Raw genomic sequence first — 24055 nt, 5'->3', positions numbered from 1 at the left:
TGAACCTGTTGAATATTAGCATTGTCCTCCAGGTTCTTATTCCTCCATCCATTGATTTGTGAATTACCAAGCTAATATTAGACAACAGTGCTTATAACCAGTCCTTAGCAATGAGTTGCCAATGGCCAGGGCTACATGCATGTTACAGTTCCACAGGAATTTAGAAAGCCTGGAGAATGTGTTGGGCACAGACATCAGTTTCCAGGGAATTTCAACTTTAAAGCAAGTTTCTAGCTTCTATAGTTGCAAAGATGTTCTAGAAAGTGTGTCCCTTCTAAAATGTCAAACCAGAGGAGTTGCTGAACATTTCCACTGGAGAGGCATAGGGCTTCAGTGCCATGCTCAGCTTTTTGCCCCTTCCCATGATGAGCAAAACCAGAATAAATTCTGCAAATTATGGGAAATGTGCAAAATTGCATAATTTACATAGACTGTAAAAATGAGGTTTACTTTGCAGAGACTTTGGATTAGCTTAGAACAGAATCTGTATGTGTGTGTTTAGTGCAGAATATACATACAGCCTTGACCTAATTTAATACCTAAACATTATATAAGCAACCTTGAAGTAATGTAGACTGAGATTGCTATCCTGTGTTCACCTGCTTGGACTTACTTCTGAGTAAACATGCATAGGATTGCACAGTAAGTATGCTGTTTTAAGTTCAGCGGACCTCAACTTCTTCTGTTTTTCCCCCCAGATTTTTGAGCATCTGAGAGGTGTCATAGAAGCACGGGAAGATGAGTGAACTTGACCAGTTACGCCAGGAGGCGGAGCAACTGAAAAACCAAATTAGAGTATGTATTTAAGACCAAACACTCTTGCCTTTTTTGGAGAGGGAATGTATGGGTTCTACTCTTTAAAAAAAACAAACCTATAGATAGGATAAAAGCCAAAACTATCTGCCTATTTAAAAGATTTCTGTGCCATCTTTCAGCTTCCAAGTGAGCTAATGGAAGTAAAAACATTAATATCAAATATAACAATAAAACAAAACCTATACTTTAAAACAGCAGCTGAGCAGCTGGTCATGGCAGTACATTTTCAATGCCTGTTCTGTTGCCATTTCATACTTACTACTTATACTGGCCTGGTTTAAGCTGCTACTTTATTGCTGCTAAGTACATTATAGAATGCTTTTCCAAGCTCATTTGCTGGTTTCCTGTGGAGGAAGAAAAGCATGTGACGTGATATACAGTCTCGAGACTTACAGCCTAATACATTTATTTCAGAGGCTAGCATCATCTGGCTTCATTGTATGCAAAGAAGAAGGGACTGCACGGGGAGGCTGTTTCAGAAGCCCTCTGGACAGCAGCCACTTCATACCATCTTAAAAGCCCGCAGCCCAAGGGCTGGCTGTTTGGGCCTAAGCGGTACATGAAATTCAACCTCACTACCACCCACTGCTGCTTGGCTCTCATGCCCCCTTAGGGTTGCTAGGTGAGATCACAGCAGGGACAGTAGAAGCTGTAGCTGGCAGAAGTCTTCAGCCTAGGTTGAGCCACGCTAGGCCTAGCAACTTTATGCCTTCTTGGCTTCTTCCCTTGCCTGCCCATTTCCTTCCTAGCCTCTTCCATCTCTAGACCTTATACATACTTTCTTTTAGCTTCTCCTTTCTTTAACTTTGTGCTTGCTCAGATTCTGCATTTCAGACCAATGCCGACTTCCTTTAGCCACTCAGTCTCCTGACCAATCTGACAACTCCTCTCCCCGCATTATGACATATCCTTCTGAGCTTTGTCATGAAGTTTCTTTACACACACACACACACACACACACACACACACACGTCTTATTTCCCTCTCTACCCCTTTTTCTTGCAGCCCCATTCTCCACCTCACTTTGCTTCAGGTTTTTGTTTCTCAGATCATTGCCTGTTCTGCACCCATCCTTTATCCACCTTAGCTCTGGACTCCTTGTCCTTTAGCTTGCCTACCTCCTGGGACCTCTTCCCTGTTCTTAGGTATCCCTGTATGAAGTTTTTACTCCAGCTGCAGTGCTTGCTTCTGTTTCTGAAGCTTGACTTGCACACTGCTTTCCCCAAGCAACTGAATATTCCAAGCCACCACACAAACTCAGTCAATCGGTTCCAAAAGCTTTACCATCACAATCACAATACTGTATAGATAAGCATGATTAAGTCTGGATCCAACCCATTCTTTGCTGATAAGGCACATCATAACGTTCTTCTGTGTGAATCAGTTTGATTTCTTTCCTACTAGTAGATAGCTTATGCAAAGAATAAAACAGGCCATCTTGTTAAGCTGGCATTAAAATCATAGGTCGCACAAAACATTGTAAACCTAGGCTTGTGCTGGCTGAGTAGCATTTGTCATTTTGCTTCCCTGAAATGCACTACTGTTCTGTGTTTTAGAAATAACGTTCAAAGGGGAAGCCCCATTTTAGATCCAGTATGTTAAAGTTTGTAAAGGTGTTTTAGGAAACAAGATGATTGGCAACCACAATAGCCTAAATAAATTAGAACATCTAACAAAACAGACGCTGTGTAAACAAAAGTAACCAGGGTCTTCACAGAACTGGATTTCAGCTTGTCAGACTGGTGGTAGAAAAGAAAATACCAAGAGACAGTCCCCCTTTTTAATTTGAAACACAAGCAGTTAGAGCTCAAAATTCAGTTTATTAAATTCAGCCTTATTGGAACCTGTGTTTTAAAAAATATTTTAACTGGTGTTTTATTCTTTGATCTTTGCTGTTCACTGTTCTGAAATCTTTTGATGTGGAGCAGTATATAAATATTGTAAATAAATAAATAAAAAGTTAACACCACCATTGAGGGGAGTTATAGAGGGGTGTGTGTGTGTGTGTGTGTGTGTGTGAGAGAGAGAGAGAGAATAAGGGTCATGGGTCCACGGGGTTACTTAAATCTGTGTGTGTGCACATGTGTTTAACTTCTGAATGCCTTGAGACCATTTCATTTTGTTGTGTTTACATTTGTACTCTACTTTCTCTCAAAGGCTGTTATTTATAGTTGAGTTCTCTGTCAAGTGATTAAGAGCAGAACACAGCATACCTGTTTATGAAATCCTATTATGAGCTGTGCTGTGTCTGTGTGTGCTTTTGAGGTTAACCTCAGCAGATTATTGAAATGGGTTCCTGCCGGTATATGGACAGGGGCCTACAGTTCCACACACAAAATATCCCTGATCCCATGTTCATGATCAGAAGAAGTTGGGTAAATCAGGCAGACTTGGTTTAAAATGTAATTTTTGCCTAACGTAGAGCTGTTTTGGTAGAGGGAATACTAAAAGAGCAGGAGAAATATAGTTCATGTGGATCTGGGCAGCGTTGGAGGGGTTAGGAATTGAGGGCTGAGGAAACATGTTTTGGTAGTTTCCAAGATTTCAGTGTGGGCTTCCCATAGCTGAATGCAACACCTTACCCCAGACTTTCCCAAACTGGTGCCTTCTGGATGTTTTGGACTACAACTCCCCAGATTCCTGGACATTCTCCATGCTGGCTGCAGCTGATGAAAGTTGAAGTCCAAAACATCTGGAGGGCACCAGGTTGGGAAAGCCTGCCCTATCCACTGCATAACAAATTGACCATCCCTGGGATCCTTTGACTATTATCCTAGCCTTTTCATGTTGATTGCAATCTGCATTTACAGACTGTTGTTACATTTTAGACTGTTGGGCAAGCCTTTAATGAAGGTGCTAAGTAAGACTGTTTCCTTACAAAATATGAGCTAGACCTTGAATATATTCTCATAAACAAGCCTACGTAATCATTATATTATCCTTCCCCATTCCCTTCTCAAGCCAAATAAAATCTCTTAACATGAAATCCATCCATATAAATGACTGTTGTGGGACATCTCACAAATTATCCAACCACTGTATACATAACTAGTTGAAGAAATTAATATCCATGTCTTCCTGCCTTCGTTATTTCTAAATTTCTTTAAACATAATGAAAGGTTCTGGCTCCAGTAAGGAGACTTTCTGTATTTTGCTTTCCTGTGTTGCTCTCTGTTTAAAATAAGAACAAATACACGCACAGCTTGAGGTATTTGGGGGAAATTGTACAGCGCAGCAGCCGTTTCTGGGGCTCCCCCTTTAACTGAGAAGAGTTGTTTAACATAACTGTAGACCAGCCTTTCCCACCCTTGTTTCATCAGGTGATGATGGACTCCCATCACACCCAAACAACATGGCCAATGGTCAGGGATGATGGGAGTTGTAGTTCAGTGACATCTGGGGGGAAGGCTGCTTGTAGACACAATTCAAGCCCCATTGAACTTGGGAATTTGTGTAAGGGCACGCTTATTGGCACACAGATTGTGGATTGTGCAGCTTGTCTCTGTGTGTCTTGCTTAATTGGAGCCTAATCAGAGCCACTTCCTAATTGGAAGTCTGCCTTTCATGTAGCGTGTGACCCCTACAATCTCAGCATGCAAAGATTCCTTGTGTCACACAGTGGGGCCATTCACACAACACGCTAACCCACACTCAGTGGTTGAATGTGGATTGTTTTGAACCGTGAGTTGTTTGTTGAACCATGGGTTAGCGTGTTGTCTGAACAAAGCCAGGGTGGCTTGTTAACCATGCAGTGTGGCTTATTTTTCTCAAGCCACCTTGAGAACCTATGGTTTGTTCTTGGGTTGTTTAGGGTGGTTAACAAGCCTGCATGGTTAATAAGCCAGCCTGGCTGCATTCGGATAACACACTAATCCACAGTGCAACAAACAACCCATACTTCAAAACAGCCCACACTCAACTGCTGAGTGTGGGTTAGCATGTTTGAACAGCCTCATAGTGTGAGAGTGGTGTTAAAACCCGAAGACAATAATATCCAAAGTGATAATAAATGTAAGTTTAAAATGTAAACTGCAGTGGCTTATGTTATTTTTGTTACACTTTCCACCTGCTTTCAAATATATATATATATATATTGTCATGAAATGTGGCACTGTCTGCCAAGGCACCTACAACTCGGTGATGGCTTCCAACTTTTCTTATGGGAAATGATTCCCGTGGAGGTTAAATCCAGGAATACAGGCCTCTTTAGCCATTGGCGTTGTCTGTTTTTGAATCCCTTTCTTCCAGATCAGGGCTCAACATTCCAAGGACTGTTTTTTCACATTCCAAGCAGCCATTGTTGCTCTCCTTGCATGGTGGTCAAATCTGTGCTCTACAGTGCATGGTTTTAGATATGTATCTGTCACCATAGTGTCGATCTGCTTCTTCCTGTGTAGCTGTCTATATTTTACCCTTCTCCATCTAGCTGCAGCACAGGGAGAAACAGGACAGTGATTTTATTTATTTATTTATTTATTGAATTTATTAATCGCCCATCTGGCTGGTCACCCAGCCACTCTGGGCGATGTACAGCATATAATAAAACAGTTTAAAACAATAAAATACTACAATAAAAATATTTTCTAAAATACCCTAACCCACCCCAAATGCCTGCCTGAACAGCCACGTTTTTAATGCATGGCGGAGGCTCATTAAAGAGGGGGCATGATGGAGTTCCTTAGGGAGGGAGTTCCACAGAGTGGGGGCCACCACAGAAAAGGCCCTCTCCCTCGTCCCCACCAGTCTAGCTGTCCTGGGTGATGGGACAGAGGGAAGGCCATCCGAGGCTGATCTTGTTAAGCGGCCTGTCTGGTGCTGCTGGAGGCGCTCCTTAAGATAGGCTGGGCTGGAACCATATAGGGTTTTAAAGGTCAAAACCAACACCTTGAATTTGGCCCGGAAAACAACTGGTAACCAGTGCAGCTCCTTCAGCACTGGAGTGATATGAGCTCGCCGGCGGCAAGAAAGCAGCGAGGCCTGCTTTGTTGGCTCAGCAGTGAGACCAGCTGCCATTTGGCTCCTCCTTGTCCTGAACTGTTTCCATTCTGTGCATCTTTAAAAATCGGTGCCTCAACTTGCTTGTGTTCCCTCCCTCTCCCTTTTTCCTCTTGTATCATGTCTATTAGATTGTAAGTCTACAGGCAGGGAGTGTCTTGTTTTTAATCTCTGTACAGCACTGAGTAAATTTTTAAGGAGCTTTATAAATAACAGAGGGGGATGATGATCATGGTTGATGTTAAATAAAGATGTTTAATTTTTCCTACATGTTGTTTGCATGTATCATGACCTAAGTGGACATGTCTGTGGTGAGGGTAGGAAAGAAGATCAAGATTAAAGGCAAATGACTCTGAGCAGCTTTGGGAAAAGCACATAGATTTGACCTCAGTGCTCCTGTCTCTAAAAGAGGGGTAGCAATCTTCTACCTAACAGGATTGTAGTGAGAATTGCAAGGCAGTATCTGCAATGGTACTACTATTTCAGTGTTTGAAAATAGTTTTATGATGATAGTCCTGCTGTATTGCTTTAAGACATCCTAACTTTGTTGTTCGTGTATTGATGGGTGCATCACATGCAGCCAGATCCGTTGGTCAGTTAAGAGAGACTACTGGATTTAAATCGTATTTAGCTCTGTTGAAGTTGATTATGGAAGTCCCCTGTGGTTGTGAGTGGCTACTTAAAGTAATAAGATATAGTTTGGGAGGCTGATTATAAACGTCATATTTGTATAAATGTGGGCATTACAGCTTTATGTACTCAGCTGGTTTGGGTTTCACAAAGAGATTATCCTACTTAGCTTTTGTAAGATTTCAGGGTCTATTTTGTCATCCAGAATTCTACTTACACAGTTAAAACAACTTGATAGAGTTAACCAAGAGAGAGATACACATATCCAAAGGTGCTGTAATTTCTTTTCTAAATTCTTAGTGGATTATAAGCTTCTGGTAAATTCAGAGCTTCCTCCTTCAAGGTACAGACTCAGGTATTTCAATGTGTTGCTTTTCTTTTGCTGCTTTTGGGTGACAGTAGGAAAGGGTTTGCCTGGCTTCTTCTTATGTTCTGGCCTTTGTGTAATTGTAGCTTAGGGTCAAGTCATTCATTGAGTATCTTCCCTCTCTCTGACATGGTGTCTCTCCTTTTTTCCAGGATGCTAGGAAAGCATGTGCTGATGCTACGTTGGCCCAGGTAAGTCTGCATCTTCATGTCGTTGAACTATATATATATTTTTTAAAAAACTAAAATTGCTTACATAAAGATACAGCTGTGACTATTTTAACTTGCTGAGTAGGAACATTTCACTTGAGGGATTCTGTATGATCACCTTTTTGGATCCTCTTGGCAACAGATACTCTGCTTATACAGGAATAAAGACTCCTTGAATCACCCTTATTTAATGTTGAATAAGGTTCTCTTACCATGTTAGTTTTGAAATACAGAGTGCTGATGCACATGGAATACATCCTCAGCCGCATTCCCTCAGTACGTCCCCCCGGATGCCTTAAGTATGGTTGAGGCTTACATCAACACAAGCCTTAACCCTAATTATTGCTAACCTAGGTTTGCAGTTAACCAGGGTTGAAGCTTGTTTCATGACTGGTTGACTGTTAATTCTGGTTAGCAGGAACCATACTATAGACTGCTAGGGGTGGGGAAAGGCTTGTAGAATCCTGCAGCCTGCTTCTCCTTCCTTTGCAATAATTAAGAGGTTGAGTACTACAGGTGCACCAGTGTAGAGATACTGCCTTAAGCGTCGTGGTTGCTTCTGAAGATGAATAGAAACAAAATGTCAGAACTGTGATGTCTCCAGAAACGCTTCTGCTACATGCACTTCTCAGCATTAGAAGGCATATGTGGCAGAAGAGTTTGAGAGAGGTAGGTAGCTGTGGCAGCAAGAGCAACTAAGAGTTCTTCAGTATCTTAAGAAGAGGATCTATATTCTTGTCTCTGTTGGACTTGGTTGTTCAGAAAGTTGCCTTAAGTGTGTATGTCATTATAAGCACTGCATGTGGCATGAAGGATGCCAATCTTCATTCTGTTTTTTTCCACAAGAGTCTGAGACCTCGGAGACCAAAAAAACCCAAGATCATGCAACCTCTTGCAGCCACTCATATATAAAAATGGGCCAACAGCTATTGTTCGTGTTTTGAATCCAGGTTTACATTGCTGTCTACTGAAACTTCCTTGCCAGAATCAAAAGCAAAGTATTAGTAATTGTGTGTGTGTGAGAGAGAGAGAGACAGACAGACAGACAGACAGACAGAGACAGAGGGGGGTGTCAGTTGGTTGCCTAAGAAGCATCCTCTGTTGAAGTCACTCCATAAATGTTAACTGTTCGATCTGGCATTGTAAGATGCAAGGCCTTCTTTTGCAAGTGCAATTCATGGGTTTTATTTATGTTTGGCAAAAATGCTGGATTAACACTTTTCAATCTTTAACATATGCTGTAACCTAGACCATGGGAGCAGGAAAGGGAGCATTTAAGAACCCAACATACAAAAGAAAAAAGGCAGCTATGTAGGAATTCTAAGTCCGGAAAGCAGCCTACATCCAACTGAGCCACCTTGACAGATCTCAAGAGGAAGCAGGAATGCTGTGTCTGTGTCCTTTAGCTAAATAATTGTTACATGGAGATAGAACAAAAATACAGACTTATTTTACTTTTTAAGGGGTATGTGCTATACACTTCCCTGAGTTCACTGCAATATGCCAGAAAACAAGTCTTAAACATATTTGGCCACATAATGGGGAATTGTGTTGAGGGCAGTTTCCTAGAAAGTGGCAGTTGCTTAGAAAGTGCACTTATTTTAGACAACAAGGTCTTGTAGCTCCATAAGGATTAACAAATTCCTTGGAGCCAGTCTACTTTCATGGACCAGAACTGATTTCCATCTGGTGCGAGATGGTGATCATCTCGGTAGGTAGGTAGGTAGGTAGGTACGGAGTGTGTGTGTGTGTATTTGTATAATTAGATTCATAGAATAGTAGGGTTGGAAGGGGCCTAAAAGACCACTGAGTCCAACCCCCTGCTCAGTGCAAGAATCTAAGTCAAAGCACCCCTGACAGATGGCTGTCCAGCTTCGTCTTGAATGCCTCCAGTGTGGGAGAGCCCACCACCTCCCTAGGGAATTGGTTCCATTGTCGTCTTGCTCTAACAGTCAGGATGTTTTTCCTGATGTTCAGCTGGAATCTGGCTTCCTGTCACTTGAGCCCATTACTCCACGTCCTGCACTCTGAAATGATCGAGAAGAGATCACACACACACACACACACACACACACACTAAAATTACATGGGTCCAGTGAAGGGAGGGGGGGGGGGTTTACAAAGTGAAGCCAAAAGGCCAAGCAGTGCAAAATATTACTATGTAGAGAACACAAATGAAAATGGGATTCAACAGAAAAGAGTAAAAGTATCTGGTTGGAAGTTCTGGTGTGACCCATTCCCAACTGGTAATGAATTGGCAAAGCAAGATGAAGAGTTTACATAAATCCCCTGAACAGCTTCAGTTATTTTTTGCAATGAGTTAACCATGAAATACTGTGCCACAAGACTTCGTTGTGTTGCTGCAGCAGATGAACACAGCTACTTCCCCTCTGGGGTTCAAAGCTCAACAGTATTATTGTCACATTTCCCTATGGCATCCTTGGTGCAGGTGAGTCCAGCCACTCCCCAAAGTGGTATAAGTGAGCTTCTTGCCTTCATCTGGGTATCGGGACCCTGACCTCAGCCACTCCCAGGTACAAGTAACTCCCGGGGCAACTCTGCAGGCTTACCGTTGTTGTAGCAAGGTCCTTGCACATGGTCTTTTTACCACCTCCGTATAGCGTGCCTTCTCTGCAGCAGCCCCCTGTCTGTGGAATGCCCTTCCCAGGGAGATCTGCCTGGCGTTCTCACTGTATACATTCAGACACCCGGTTAAGACCTCCCTCTTCCATGAGCCGAAGATTGTAAACTTTGAGCTTTCTCAATGGAGGCCATATAACCCTGGGCATCTAGCAAGCACCTCCTTGGAAGTGGCTCCTTGCATGAAAGCAAAGGAGTATAACACTATGTGTGGATATCTCTAATACAAAGTAATAATAATAACAACTGTGCAAGTAGGGTCCATCTAAGTTATGGTTATGCTAGAACTCTGGAGTGAGGAGCTTCTTCTGGAAGAAGTCATAGTGAACCAAGCCATTAGTCAAGTGTCTTGGCTAAACTATTTGGTACAATAGGGAAACATATCCAAAATGTCCCTACTGGGATTTGTGTCTTGTTCTTTGGGAATAAGAGACAAAGTCTCTTATTTACAAAGTGTAGTCTTCTACTTAACCAGCATAGGCTTACCGGTTAAGAGTTCGCCTGTCAGAAAATGCTTTTGTGGCTGTTGCTTACAAACGTGCACCTTCTGTTTAGATCACAGCCAACATTGATCCAGTGGGTCGTATTCAGATGCGCACTAGAAGAACACTGCGGGGACATTTGGCTAAAATTTATGCAATGCACTGGGGGACTGATTCCAGGTGAGTTTTTGTGCTGCAAAAAGACTCCCAAGCTCCTGATTTTTTTCCACAACTTTGCACAGCCTGGTGCCTTCCAGATGTTTTGGACTTCAACTCCCATCAGCCCCAGCCAGCCTGGCCAATGGTCAGGAGTGCTGGGAGTTGGAATCCAAAACATGTAATGGGTGCCAGATTGGGAAAGGCTGCCCTTGCATAAGATCTGCCACAACTGTAAATCTGTCCCTTCTTCCAGAGAGTTCAGGGCAATTTACCAAGGATAGAGAAGGCGGGAGGAGGGGGAAAAACATGGGAATTGCTTTGAAAGCACCCATATATTTTGCTACTACTTCAAATAATTTCTCTGGTCTCCTCTCTCAGCCTAGCTATTTGTTGTTTATATCGGTGTAAATGGCACTTTACAGGGGAACATAAACAAAAGACAAGTCCTTGCCTGAAATAGTTTATAAACAAAATTGTACATGGGGGGAACAGTAAAAAAACAACAACTAACTAGTGGAAGGTGGAAAGAATAGGGTGGCAGGGATAACAAGGGAAAACTGTAAAACATGAATTTGCAGTTGTGATATAACGTGTATATGGTGAAAGAGAGACAGATAGCCTTCTCCACATTCCAGCAGTGTTGCCAAATCTACTAAAATATGACCTTGGTGTTTATTTGGATCCCCACTTGAAGATCTTGCACATTTGTGGTGGTGGTGATTCTTCCTCTTACCTGGATGATAGAAATGTGGCAACTGCTGCTATTTCTCTTTTTGTGTGGCTAGAGTCAAGGTTCTGAGGTTCCATGACTTTACTTGGAGGGGGAAGATTTATTTCCCCCCTCCGTTGTGTAAAGGTAAGGACACTGTTGCAATTACTTCATAGGAAGTTTCATAATCCCAATATCCTGCTCGAGTACTGAGGGAATTGAGCAACACTGACAACTGATATTAGCACTTGTTCTTCTCTGGTAGCAGCAGAACTGACATCCATTTTCAAAAATACTGTTGCCCCTTGTATAAGAAAAAAATATGGTTGTGGTATTGGAGGAATTCTGGAGAACTCTAAAGATAGAAAGGCTTTGTGGCTGTTCTTAAATTGTTTTCAAATGCTCTTTCTGAATTCCTGATGCTTTTAACTATTCAGAGATCCAGAGTTCACATTGAGCAGTGTGAATAAATTTGTCATTGGCTGCCATAATGCACATCCTCATAATAATTTTGTAATTGTATAAATATTTGGCTTTGCATCGTTATCTCTTTTTCTTTAAATTTGTGAGTTTGTCTGCTCATAGCAAATACTGATTGAATCAGCAAAAGCTGTTGGAGGGAGTCTTTTTAATCTAATGAAAGCAATCTTATTAATTCACTTGAGCTTGTTTATACAAGTTAAATAATCTCTACTACTCTTAAGCATCTTACAGAATCCTAGATCTTTATATCCTCAAGAATAGAAAAGACTTGGGTGTGTCAGAGAAAGTATACCTCTTACATCTAGTTGAATTGTGTGTGTTAACTTCTGTTGTTGGAAGTGTTCAGTGATCAAATCCTGGCTTAATAAGGCCACAAATTCACAAATTTTGGACATCTACACACAGCCCCGTTGTTTCAAGTTGGCTTCTGAATTCTGGCTTGCCTGGAGGCCATTAAACTTAGTTCCCAGTTTGGATGTAATGGGAAGCTATCGTTAACTGCAGCTTCCTGATTTGCTCATGTGAAGGGAGGAGTGAAGCAGCCACAGAAAGGGGCTGCATGCAGGATTTGATCGTCCAAATGTGGCCAATGTGAACCAGTTCAATTTATTGATTAACAGGAGACCTTGCTAATCTTGGCTGAGATCTTTACTCAAGCCATGAGCTCACTGGGTAGTTTTGGGCAGCTCACACAGCCTTGGTTTCCCCATATGTAAAAAGGGCTTTTGAGGACCACTTCAAATGATAAAGGCAGTAAAGCATTTTGCATATCAGATATGCAGTGCAAATGATTAAGACTATGGTATGCAAGCATCTGCAGATGAAGAGCTGTAGCTCTGAACTCAAACTAATTCTTTGTCTCCCACGCTTCTGATGTGTGCTTTGTTTATCTTTTCTCTTGTACCTTTCTTTCCTACCCCACCTTTCCAGACTTCTTGTTAGTGCATCACAGGATGGCAAGCTTATCATTTGGGACAGCTACACCACAAACAAGGTAAGAGCAATTAATAGGCTTCTACTACTTAATTACAGCTTCGCTGAAAGAGAAAGGATAAACCGAAGGAAAAGAACTTACAAAGGAGTCCTTCAAGATTTGTTGTTGTTTTTGGTTTGGCTTTTGTTTTCTGACAAGGAGGATCATATGGAGAGACAAGTATAGACTAATTCAAGGTATGGCTCAATTTTTGGTGCTTTTGTGAGAGGACGGAAAAGAGAAGCTGAATGGTAGCCTTTTTTCTTTGGTGCATACTGTGTGAGTTGAACCATAGCTTCTCTGGTTTTGACCTCTGTAGTGAAAACTGACAGGGATACATTCTAGACATGAGCCTTCACATCCTGGGTGTAGTAGGTGCATGCGACACGGATCCAGATTATAAAAGGTTTACTTAGCACATGCAGAGGTTTAGCCTCCAGTGACGCTGTCAAGCACATACTGGAAGAAAGAACACTGTAATGATTCCTGAATAAAATGCATAGCTGGGTAGGAAACAGGGACATGCAAATACCAATAGGGAGATACATTTAGCCAGAATAACACTCTTCAAAATTCAAGAAAAACGAAAAGAAAAAGGAAGCGGACAAAGACCTACAAAAGCATTTCACTGGTGCTTATATTTCAGCCCTTGACCAGTATGGTGGCACACTTACTTCTTCACTGTGGAGAAATAGTTAGAAATTACTATTTGCTTACAGTCTTACAGGGCAGGTGTTCACAATCTTTCTGCAGACTCACCCCTCTTCTTTCTCCCTCCTCACCTTCTCCAAGCCATGAAGCCAAGTTCAGTCCTCATCTGTCTTTCATTTCAGTCTGCTTTGCCCCTCACTGATGGCACACATGCAAGATTATACTCTTGCACTTTACATTTAATTAGTCCAGGACAACTAATACATGCCAGTTCTAAGTTCATAGACACTTAAACAGAGTCATCCTAAGCTTACATGGAAAGGATGGGTGACAAATCTCTTTTACCATGATTGTGAAAATGGTAAGGCCATGAAATTTATCTCTTCACACTTGGAAATCTGCAAGAAAATGATCTCTTCCGACTTGGAAATGCACCACGTACCAGCTTCAGGGAGCAGGAAGGGGGTTAACACTCGTATCCCCAAATTATTTATTTGCTTTTGCCATTCACACACTTGCAGACAATTTTGTGAAAGCCAGTGGTGGTGCCGTTACTTCCCCAGCAAAAGTCACCCCCAATGTAAGCAAGCACACTTTGAATGCCTCTAAGGAGATGAAGGGCCGCGGTGGCTTACTGGTTAAGACGCTGAACTGCAGACTGGAAGGTCGGCAGGTCAGCAGTTCGGGACCCGAGTGCCGCGTGAAGGAGTGAGCTCCCGTCTTCAGTCCCAGCTTCTGCCAACCTAGCAGTTCAAAAGCAAGTAATTGCAAGTAGATAAATAGGTACCGCTTCGGCGGGAAAGGTAACAGCGTTCCGTGCACCTCAGTGTTCAGTCATGCCGGCCACATGACCACGGAAGCGTCTTCGGACAGCGCTCTTCGGCTTAGAAACGGAGATGAGCACCGCACCCTAGAGTCGGACACGACTGGTTGGGGACACCTTCACCTTTTAAGGAGATGAAAGATTTCAACCTGGAAAACTCTCTACTAAGGGAAGTCCGTAACGGATAGGAAATAGCTCATCTGTTATCAAATCACAGACTATTATTCTGCTTCTTCCCCATACTCCCCCCCCCCCCCCCGCCGCCCTGTGAGGGTTAGGAGACATTTGTCAGTAAAGAGTATTCATCAAATATAGGAAATTGGATGACAGTTCTGTAATAACCAGAATGTAGGTTTAGATTAGTATTTTCATAAGTCTCTGAATAGATTGCACATACAAAGTCACACCTAAAAATATCTCGAACAGCACGGCTGTAGCTAAGCTGTCTTGCACTTGTGCTGGATGCGGTGATGATGCTAAAAAAGAAGGTGCTTGTAAGAACGAAAGAAAAGTGTCCTATTCAAGTGATGCAGTATGAGCAACCATTTTGAGACATTCCGTTGGCTGCCAGGTAGGAGATGTATTCTTTGGTGATTAAGGGTGCAATCCTATGCATGTTTAGAGAGCGAAAAAGGGCCTACAGCTCCCAGGCTGGCTGGGGAATGCTGGGAGTTGTGGGATGTTTTTCTGTCTAACCATGCATAGGATTGCACCCTCAATCGCTGTATTTTTAGTAATAGAGCATTACACCTATTGCAAGTGGTGTGCTCGACTAATGTGCCAGGTTCGTTCGTTCGTTCTTTTTCTAATCCTGAATCAAGAAAATGTAAAAATATATATTTTTAATTGTACAGCATTATCTCTATACATTATTTCTATTTTCATACTGAAACTCAGGGCACCCATTAGAAACATAGGGAGCTAGACCCTTGGTCCATCTAGCCCAGTATTGCTGACACTGACTGGCAGTGGCTCTCCAGGGTTTCAGGCAGGAGTTTTTCCAGCCCTACCTGGAGATTCTGGAGATAGAATCATAGAAGAGTAGGGTTGGAAGGGGCCTATAAGACCATCAAGTCCAACCCCCTGCTCAGTGCAGGAATCCAAGTCAAAGATCAAACCTGGGACCTTCTGCATGCAAAGCAGGGGCTCTACCACTGAGACACAGCCTCTCCCCTTCCAGATGAAGGACTGAGCCTGATGGATGGTGGTTTGCCCGCAGCCACCTAGTAAATGAATTCATGACAGAGGCAAGTTTGAACTGGGAACATCCTGATTACATGGCTTAGGGCGCAAAACTATGCATGTTTAGACAGAGAAAAGGACTACAACTCCCAGCATGCTGAGAGTTGTAGGCCTTTTCTCTGTCTAAAAATGCATAGGATTGCGCCATTAGTGTCTTAGTTACCATGCCATGGTAGCTCTCCAGTACAGTAGCTGTGATCTCTGCTGGTTACACACAGTAAAATCAGGAGTTGGGAAAGTTGCCACGTGGCTTGCAGGCCTGAAAAGCTGACCCCTTGTTCTAAATGAAAGCTTAAGACTGAATCATCAACCATTTGCATATGCTGGACAAATCCCAACTTCCTGGGCTTCTAAAAAGCTAATGCTGGCTAGGAATGGAAACACTTCCATTGAGTGCTGGCTCCAAAAATTTTTGAAATATTCTTAGCATCCTGTTTGCGACCATTAAGTGAACGTAGAGCTTAAACGTGAAACTCTAGGTTTTTATCAATGTTATCTGCTTTTGGCTAGTTCCCAAAGCCAGTGTTCCATCTAGTACAGTGTGAGAGTCCCCCCCCCCCCCACACACACACACGGAGAGGTTGATACAAATTCTAAGATGATGATTGTGAGGGGAAATTGCATAAAATTGTACTCTGAAAAGAAATTTAGAGATGAATCATCACCAGGAGAAGTGCCTGGTGCAAGACATTTTGGTAGCTGAGCCAGAATATTCAAATGGGTCCCCTTCCCCCTATTTACCATGTGTACATAGCACTTGTGCAGCTCCTCTCTTGTTTTAGTGGGATTTGTGCAGGAGAATTTCCTGGCGGATTCTCCCCACTCCACCCCTACCCCATGAGTCAGGTCTGTCTCCCACTATGTTACACTTAATTGCCACCCAAATATCTATTTCCTGAAGCAACTACCTCACTTTGCCTACCAAGCTCAAGGTAGGGCTGTCTTGGGCAAGAAACCTGACAAAATGGCTGGCGTAACTTTTTTTTCTTTTTAATTCTAGGTCCACGCCATTCCCCTGCGTTCATCCTGGGTAATGACCTGTGCATATGCCCCATCTGGAAACTACGTGGCCTGCGGTGGCCTCGATAACATTTGTTCCATTTACAACCTGAAAACACGTGAAGGCAACGTACGTGTAAGCCGTGAACTGGCTGGCCATACAGGTGAGAGTGGTTTGTTTCCCCTAGCCCCACATCAATGCAAGATATGTTTCAACTCTCTGGTTTCTTAATCATGTTCCTTCTGTGGCTTCCCCTGAAAAAATTGGTCCCCATTCTTGCTTGTGTGACAGTGCTTGTGGCAAATGCGGGGGGGGGGGGCGGTGGGCTAGTAATTTGGGAGGCATTAATTGCATTCATAATGTGATTTCTGTGGCCATGCAAGGCCTATACAGCATGTATCACAGGGTGGGTGGAGAAACCAGGGGCCGTTATTTGGCTGCAGCAGCGGTTGATTGCCACTTGTCTTACCAGTTGCTTTACACTGACTGCTTCCTAGTTGTACATGTGTGTTAACTCTGGGAAGGCACCATATAGCTAGACCATACATTTTTTGATTGTCATGCTTTGCTCTTGTACCACCAGTAATGTAGGGATGGCTGGGCAGGATACTTGAAACTACTTTATCAGAAAAGATTAATCTGTACAACATGCTCAAACACAATTCAGCTGCTTTTTTAGAAGGGGTGTGGGGCTGTAATATAGCTTCATTTAATAGTCTTGCCTGGAGCTAATTGGTCAGAATGTGTTATCCAGACAAATGTTGCCTCTAGGGGAGTCTTTCTAAAGCCATCCCAGAAGATACAAGACAGTGTTGGAAATTAATCTCGTGGTGCATGTGTGCGTGCAAGCACTTGCCTTCTTTGAGATCAAAACTTTTGCAAACCTAACAGTAGTAATTTATTTCTGGTACTTAGGATTTTTTGTGTTATGTGTTGGAGGAAACAGTTTGGGGGACAAATGTGATAGCAAATGTGTTGTTTTGCAAGCAGTTACATCTAAATAACAAGCAGTAATGGTTTCCCTAGGCATCATAAATCTTGAAGCCTCCCTTCCCTAAATTGGCATGGTGGTCCTTTGAAAGAAGCAAGCATTACCAAAAACAACACCATGGAAATTGAAAATAAATTTCCATAGTAAACAGGATGACAGAATCTCGAGCATTTTCTTGTTGTCCAATGCCATGGTCTAGTTGGTGGTTTTTTTGTGTTAAAATAGATGTAAAATTCCAATTTATTCCCTTCTATTTAAGCCTAGAATATAGTTTCACTCAGGTCAAAGTTTCTAAAATGTTAATAGAAATTATTTAGTCTACGGCTGGTCTAAGGAAGTATGTGGATGGAAAAATCAACTCTGTCTCAGGGCTTGTTTACTCTATAACATTATATTGCTTGTATGACAGTTTTTGTCACGGCTTTCCCTTAAGAATCCTGGGAATTATGGTTGCCTAAGAGGACTGAGAATTCTGTGTTGGAGATCCCTACTTCTGACTGAACTGCAATTCCCAAAATTCCCTGAGAAGGGGAATGATGGTTGAACTACTTTCTGGTATTCACGTGCCCTTGGAAGGCAGAGGGATGTAGGAAAGGAGCGAGCCTCTTAGATATGCTGGGTCCACTGATGTTGATGTCTTGTCAGCAGAGTCCATGGGACTGAGGACAAGTTGTCTGCAGTCTGCAGTATTTATCCACGAATGCTCCTCAGTGTACCTTTATGCTAATAAGCACCATATGTGACGTTCATTGAACCTCTGCAAGTTTCCATTTGCTCCTGAAATCTGTAGTAATACATCAGATGAGCTGCAGGGGAGAAGTGGCTCAGAAGGGGTCCCATCTTTCAAGGTTGCACCCTCCCCCCGAGCTCTGTCGCATCTTTACGCTGTCTTTTGTTTCTGTAAAAGAACAAAATCTCGAGGTGTGGCCAAGTGCAGAGGCTTCTTCCTCCAGAGGTTGCCAGCTTGGCTCCGGAAAAAACCTTTAACAGTTCTTAAGAGGAAACCTCAGGCGGGCTCTGTGTCTTGCTGGCTTTCCACTGCTGCAAGGCTTTACTGGTATAGACGAAAGGGATCTCTCTGAAAATGGCTCACAGAGGGGAACTGAGGTTACTCAGCAATGAATAGTTATTTATAATCCAGTGAATTCAAAGTGTTTATAACTCCCAGTTTAATATAATGGATAACAAATATATCAAGCCATATTCAAACTGATATTTGTGGTGCATTGCTTGGATAGCTTGACTTTTAGCTAACTTAAAGGAGTCATATACTCTTCTAAGTACTGATGCACAGATAAAACTATTTCTTAGTGATCTTGATAACTATGGCAAATCACGTTCAACATAGTGTTCATTCTCTGAGGGGGGGAAATGGCAATAGCTGTTGTGATGGTGGGGTGTTTTTATCTTGCGGGTAACTTGCCAAGGATGTTCTTGCAAAGGGACAGTTATTTAATGACAGTAAGCTGCAAGAAATGTGAGACCTCTGAGTTGAGGGAGTCTCAGAAAATATCCTGTTTCAGATAGGCAGTTCTCATGATCAGCTCTTCATTTTGGACATAAGAAGGAAATCTGACAGACCTGTGCCTCTGGTGAACTGCTGTTTGGCACACAACAACTGCCCTTTCTAAAGTAGGTTGAGCTATCACATGCTAGAATTGTAATTCTGCAGGTGGTGTGTAGGTCCATTCTAATAACCGGTTTAAAGGGCTGGTGGTGAGGGGGAAGTGGCCAGTCGTGCTTGCTCTAATTGGGCCCCTCAGCCTGCATTGTAACCTGCCATTCTTAGAAGCAATATTTTGACAGTTCATTGGGTAAAAACTTCACCTGAAACGTGCTGAGATGCTCAGAGTCCTCTGGTCTGGTCTACACCTCTGTCTGGCACTTAATAACAAAAGCAGTTGGTGTGGAAAGTGCACGAAGAGTTGTCTGTATTATTGAATCGCATTTTGCTCTCTCTTTATCCTCTTCCATTGCAGGCTACTTGTCATGCTGCCGTTTTGTGGACGATAATCAAATTGTTACCAGCTCTGGAGATACTACTTGGTAAGAAAAAGAACAACAGCATTACTCTAGAGATGGGCTTGTGTGCTAAACAAAATTAAGGAGAACTTTTTCTTTCATGCTGTGACAGTCTAAATCTGTGTTGGATGGAGCCTTATGCACATTCCTTGGTCATTAAACCAGGAGGTAACCACTATGTGCTACAAACCCTCTCTAAACAGTATTTTAGGCTTGGTCTACACATGCAGTAGAACGAGGGAGTCGACTTCCTTCTGTTCCACTTCAGGCTGCAAAGAGGGAGAATCACACTTTTGAATGTTCCCTTGCTAGTAGGAAATGAGCACAGGAGGAAGAGGTTCTAACCCAGCCTGCGCTCTACTTTGCTAGCTTTCTACTTACAAGGAGATTTTTTAATATACTTTTACCCGCACACTCAATCTTGGCATAAACACAGCTCTTCTTTGGTTACTCCTAATGATGGGGACAAAGGAGTTCAGTCATTATTCATGCAGCGTACACAGTTAGCATCTTAGAGCCACTTCAGTTAATGGAGGCTTTAAAAAAATAACATTGATCTTTAAGGCCTGCCAGTCTGAGAGCAAGAGAACTTAACCTCATAGGGAATCTTTCCTTCCCAGGCACAAATATTTTCATTTACATGTGTAAGTGTGTTGTACAGATCTAATGTCGGGAGAAAAAGAAGACTGCTGCTATTTTGAGGGATTATGTAAGAAGTAAAAGCAACAGTGTGTCTTGCAACACTTTAAATGCTAACAAATTTATTATGGCATAAGCTTTTGTGAACTGGAGTCCACTTAATCAGATGCAGGAAAATGTTTGCTTATGCTCGCCTTCTCACGTTTGATCCTTTTTAAACCATTTCTCTGCCAGCGCCCTTTGGGACATAGAAACAGGCCAACAAACAACTACATTTACTGGTCACACCGGAGATGTCATGAGCCTGTCCCTTGCTCCTGATTCCAAGTGTTTTGTTTCTGGTGCCTGTGATGCCTCTGCAAAGCTCTGGGATGTCCGAGAAGGGATGTGCCGGCAAACCTTCACTGGCCATGAGTCTGACATCAATGCCATCTGTGTACGTAAGAACTTTGTGGGGAGATGCAATTTTAAGAGTGTGTGTGTGTCCTTTTGTACATCGGATGCCTTGTGCTTATTGTGGAGATCTTGATGGAGTAGGAAATAGCTTTCCAGCTGTTGTTGAAGCCTTTTGCAGGCTGGATCACCTTCCCTGTGTATTACATCCACGTTTCTTTTTTCCCCTTAAGTTCTTCCCAAATGGCAATGCATTTGCCACAGGATCTGATGATGCCACATGCCGGCTCTTTGATCTCCGGGCCGACCAGGAGCTGATGGTTTATTCCCATGACAACATAATTTGTGGCATCACCTCTGTAGCTTTCTCCAAGAGTGGGCGTCTTCTTCTAGCTGGCTATGATGACTTCAACTGTAATGTGTGGGACACGCTCAAAGCTGACAGAGCAGGTAAGCTTTTGGTGTCAAAAATAGGGACTGAGGGGGGAAAGGGTGAGTGAGAGAGGGGGGGGCAAATATGGTTCCTGAATGAAGGACGATGAAAGCAGCAGCAGGATGGGGAGAAAGGATAGACAGCTAGAGGCAGTGTTTAAATTATTTTGGAGGGAAAGGTAGGGAGTGCCTTAATTAAATCTACAAGCCCCAACCCCTGACTCCTTCCCAGGTTTAATCAAATTCCCCCATAGCCTTCTAAAAACAGTAACTTAAGAGGGCCATCCAAAACGTAAACCCCCCCTCCAGCCCTAATTTGAGCACTAACCAGGGGTACTGTAGTGTAATGGCAGCTGGAGGCATCCATGTAGAAACCATACCATGTGTTTAGATTTGAAAGAACAACAACAAAGTCCAAGAAAATACAAGTGACCTAAATTCTGCAAAATGGGCATCTGAAGCCTATGTCCATTGCTGATTGCTAATAGCTGTTGAAATCTCTTAAGAGCTTTCCATCTCCTCCAAATGCAGCATTTAGATTGTGCAAATTTGGATGCATGGGCTTAAGCTGAATAATCCGTTCATAAATATTTTTGTAAGTGTGTGGTGTGAGAGGGCAAAGAAAGATGCAATATTGTCTCAAAGTAGAGGGTTGGGGGCACACCTTTGGGCCTAGGAGTATGAGTGACAGCAAAGGCTGTCTCCAATCAGTGCATTTCTATACTCTTCCCTGCCCCCATGAGGATTAGAAGCATGCTTCTTGAAGACTCATTCTTAGGAAATCAAAACTGCAGTACCTCGTGGTACCCAATCGTGCTTAAGTAATGCAGTCCTCCAACATTGGGTTGGTGGGCTGGGGGCTCATTCTTCTTGCTCGTGCCATTCTTAGATGGACTTGGTCACAGTCGTTTTATTACAGTATGTTTGTGTGCATGCCTATTCTTCATCATTCCTAACAAAATGGATGTGACCCACCAGGAGTCTTAACAAATGGCAGCTGTTTGATAGATGGGATTTCCTCAGGATAATTCAGGTGAAGAGTTGGCAGTTACACTATATAGAAGTACTTAAAGCTGCGTAGCCTTCCTCTGGGAATTCACACTGTGGGATGGTAAGGCAGTGATAACTGCCAACTAATGATTTGTAGCTGCTGATTTTTATTATCTAAAACTCTGTGCTCAGCAACATGTTCCTTCTGTGAGCAGCATTTATTACGTGAGCTCACCTTTAGAGTTAAAAATACATTCCAAAGCTTCCACTATTAACATACCTAATTTGACACATTTCTTTGCAAGAATTTAGAAATGTAATGATGATGGGGAAGCCGTTGTGCTTGAGGGTGCAGTATGCTCCCACAGAAAACGTGCTCCTACAATTGAGGCGCCAGTCTTGTCTGTCTTGTTTTGTCTCGTCCGATTTATTACGGTTCCAACAAGTGGAGGAGTGGGGAAGCAAGTTGAGAACTCACAAAAGGGAAGGTGGGATGAACCTATAAATCCCTTTATGAAGAGGGGGGAAGTATGTTTAAAAAGAAAAGAAAAAAGTGCCAGTTGCAGTGTGGTTTCTTTAAATTTGCCATTAAAAACCATTTATTTTAGGGAATCAACTGAATTACTTGATTACTGGGGAGAGGGAAAGAAATGGCGGATTAAGTCAAAGGGGATCTGAGTTTTAAAGAAAGCTGACTATCACCGTGCCACATCCTAACAGAACAGCTCTTCTGATCATTGGTCTTTCCTAGCTCTTTCAGTTTCCTGAATAGGCTTCTCAGCTTTAATATATTCAGAGATCATGCTTTGTTCTCCTTCCTCATTTAACCATAAACACGCCAGGGGTCGTGACAGCATCTGCACCAGAATAGCTCCCTGCCATGTCATTGGCCTTGCTTTCTGTGCAGCTATATAAATGTTCCAAGATGCTATTGGCTGCTGGTGCTTTGACTGGATCTCAGAATGCGTAGGGATCCTCTTGCTTGAAGTGCTGGTGCTGCTGACTCAAACGGGAGGCTTCTTTGACATTTCTGAAGCTCTAATGGATTTCTGAGATGGGCAATATTGCGATTGTGCTATACATATTTTATACACAAATTCTGTCTTAATGCTTTCTAAAGAATTGGCAAAAACTATAAAACAGCGGCTTCGAACTTGCTAGTCATGCTGAGATTCATAAACACACTTAACGCTCCCCTTTTATGTTATGGGGCTGTTTGCACAGCACAACAGCCCACCACGAGTTATTTAACCCATGGTTAGTCTGCAGGGCGCATGCGGCTGCCATTTTGAATGTGCAAACCACCCTCGGAGGTTGTTGCGTCGTGCGAATCTGGCAAGTGTGGGTTATGCAAGGGTTAACAGCCCTCGCGTACACCACGCTCGTCAGGTTCACACAGCACGACCCCCAAGCGGGGGTTGCATGTGCACCCTGGTGCCCCTGGGCGTCGCACCTCATTGTGGGTTAAATAACCCAAAACGACTTGCAGCATGTCATCCAAACCCAGTCTGTATATCAAGGTGCAGAACCTCAGACCCTGGGTCTGAATCCAGCCCTCCTGAGATCCCAGTCTGGCCCTCTGGGGTTCCTCAGGTGCCCACACGCCTTTCCGCCAATCACCAATTGTTCGGTGGTTTCCTGGTGTTTGCGCAATTCCCCCCCCCCCCCAATTCTAAAAGGTTGAAATGCCTCTTTAAGGCTTAGCGACTGGCAGTAAGAACTTTAAGCTACAATATGCTGGCATCTTGGCCCCTGCCCCTTTTGTCTTTGGCCCTGCCCACCGCTGGAATGCGTCCCCCAAGAGCTTCTCCGAAATGGAATTTGGCCCTTGGGCCGAAAGATACAACCACCACCCCTTCCTCAATAAATGACTTCATTCTCTGGGTTTTCTGTGCGTCTCCTGACTTAGAATAGTAGGGTTGGAAGGGGCCTACAAGGCCATCGAGTCCATCACTTGAACAGTAATCGACTGCTGTCATTTCTTCACTCAGTTGTTTCAGTTTAAAAGCACGACCTTTACTCTGATATGCCCATGGAGGTCCCGTGTACAAGAGCATCTCCATTAATTTGGAACAGCTCTGACATGCTAAATGAGATACTTCCCAAGGCTTTCTCTTGCACTCGGATTAACATGAGAATGTATGCATGTGAGGGGCTTTTCTCACACACCTCAGGGGCCTCCTGTGCATAAGGAAACTCTAGAACGGAGCCACTGAGTGAACCTGATGGAAATGTGCGTATAATCCCATAACTTCCTTTGAAAGTCACCTTCTCCCCATTACCAACTAACATCTTTAATTGAGGAGCCAAATAAAAAATGAAGAAGCCCAGGCTCTGTTTGTATTATGGTTCTGTGCATATTTCTCGTAACCACAATCATTAGAACTTGTCAGATCTGAACATGTTTCG

At 43.0% G+C, this 24055-nt stretch overlaps 1 protein-coding gene across 4 annotated transcripts in view; it reads left to right on the top strand.

Moving 5' to 3' along the window:
- Positions 1 to 708: 708 nt before the first annotated feature.
- Positions 709 to 24055, top strand: part of GNB1 (G protein subunit beta 1) — a 27830-nt gene continuing 4483 nt past the window's right edge. For all 4 annotated transcript variants that reach the window (XM_084821530.1, XM_084821528.1, XM_084821527.1 and 1 more), the window contains exons 1-8: positions 709 to 795; positions 6961 to 6999; positions 10213 to 10319; positions 12421 to 12484; positions 16180 to 16342; positions 19150 to 19216; positions 20066 to 20267; positions 20458 to 20674. In XM_084821530.1, the coding sequence (XP_084677656.1) occupies positions 739 to 795; positions 6961 to 6999; positions 10213 to 10319; positions 12421 to 12484; positions 16180 to 16342; positions 19150 to 19216; positions 20066 to 20267; positions 20458 to 20674 (916 nt within the window). In that variant the 5' untranslated portion in view covers positions 709 to 738. The remainder of the gene's footprint in view (positions 796 to 6960; positions 7000 to 10212; positions 10320 to 12420; positions 12485 to 16179; positions 16343 to 19149; positions 19217 to 20065; positions 20268 to 20457; positions 20675 to 24055) is intronic.

This window comes from Heloderma suspectum, chromosome 15 (genome assembly GCF_057233095.1).
Source record: "Heloderma suspectum isolate Gila_16-S chromosome 15, 16-S_ref, whole genome shotgun sequence".
Lineage (NCBI taxonomy): Eukaryota > Metazoa > Chordata > Lepidosauria > Squamata > Helodermatidae > Heloderma > Heloderma suspectum.
This window is presented reverse-complemented; position numbering and strand designations above follow the sequence as displayed.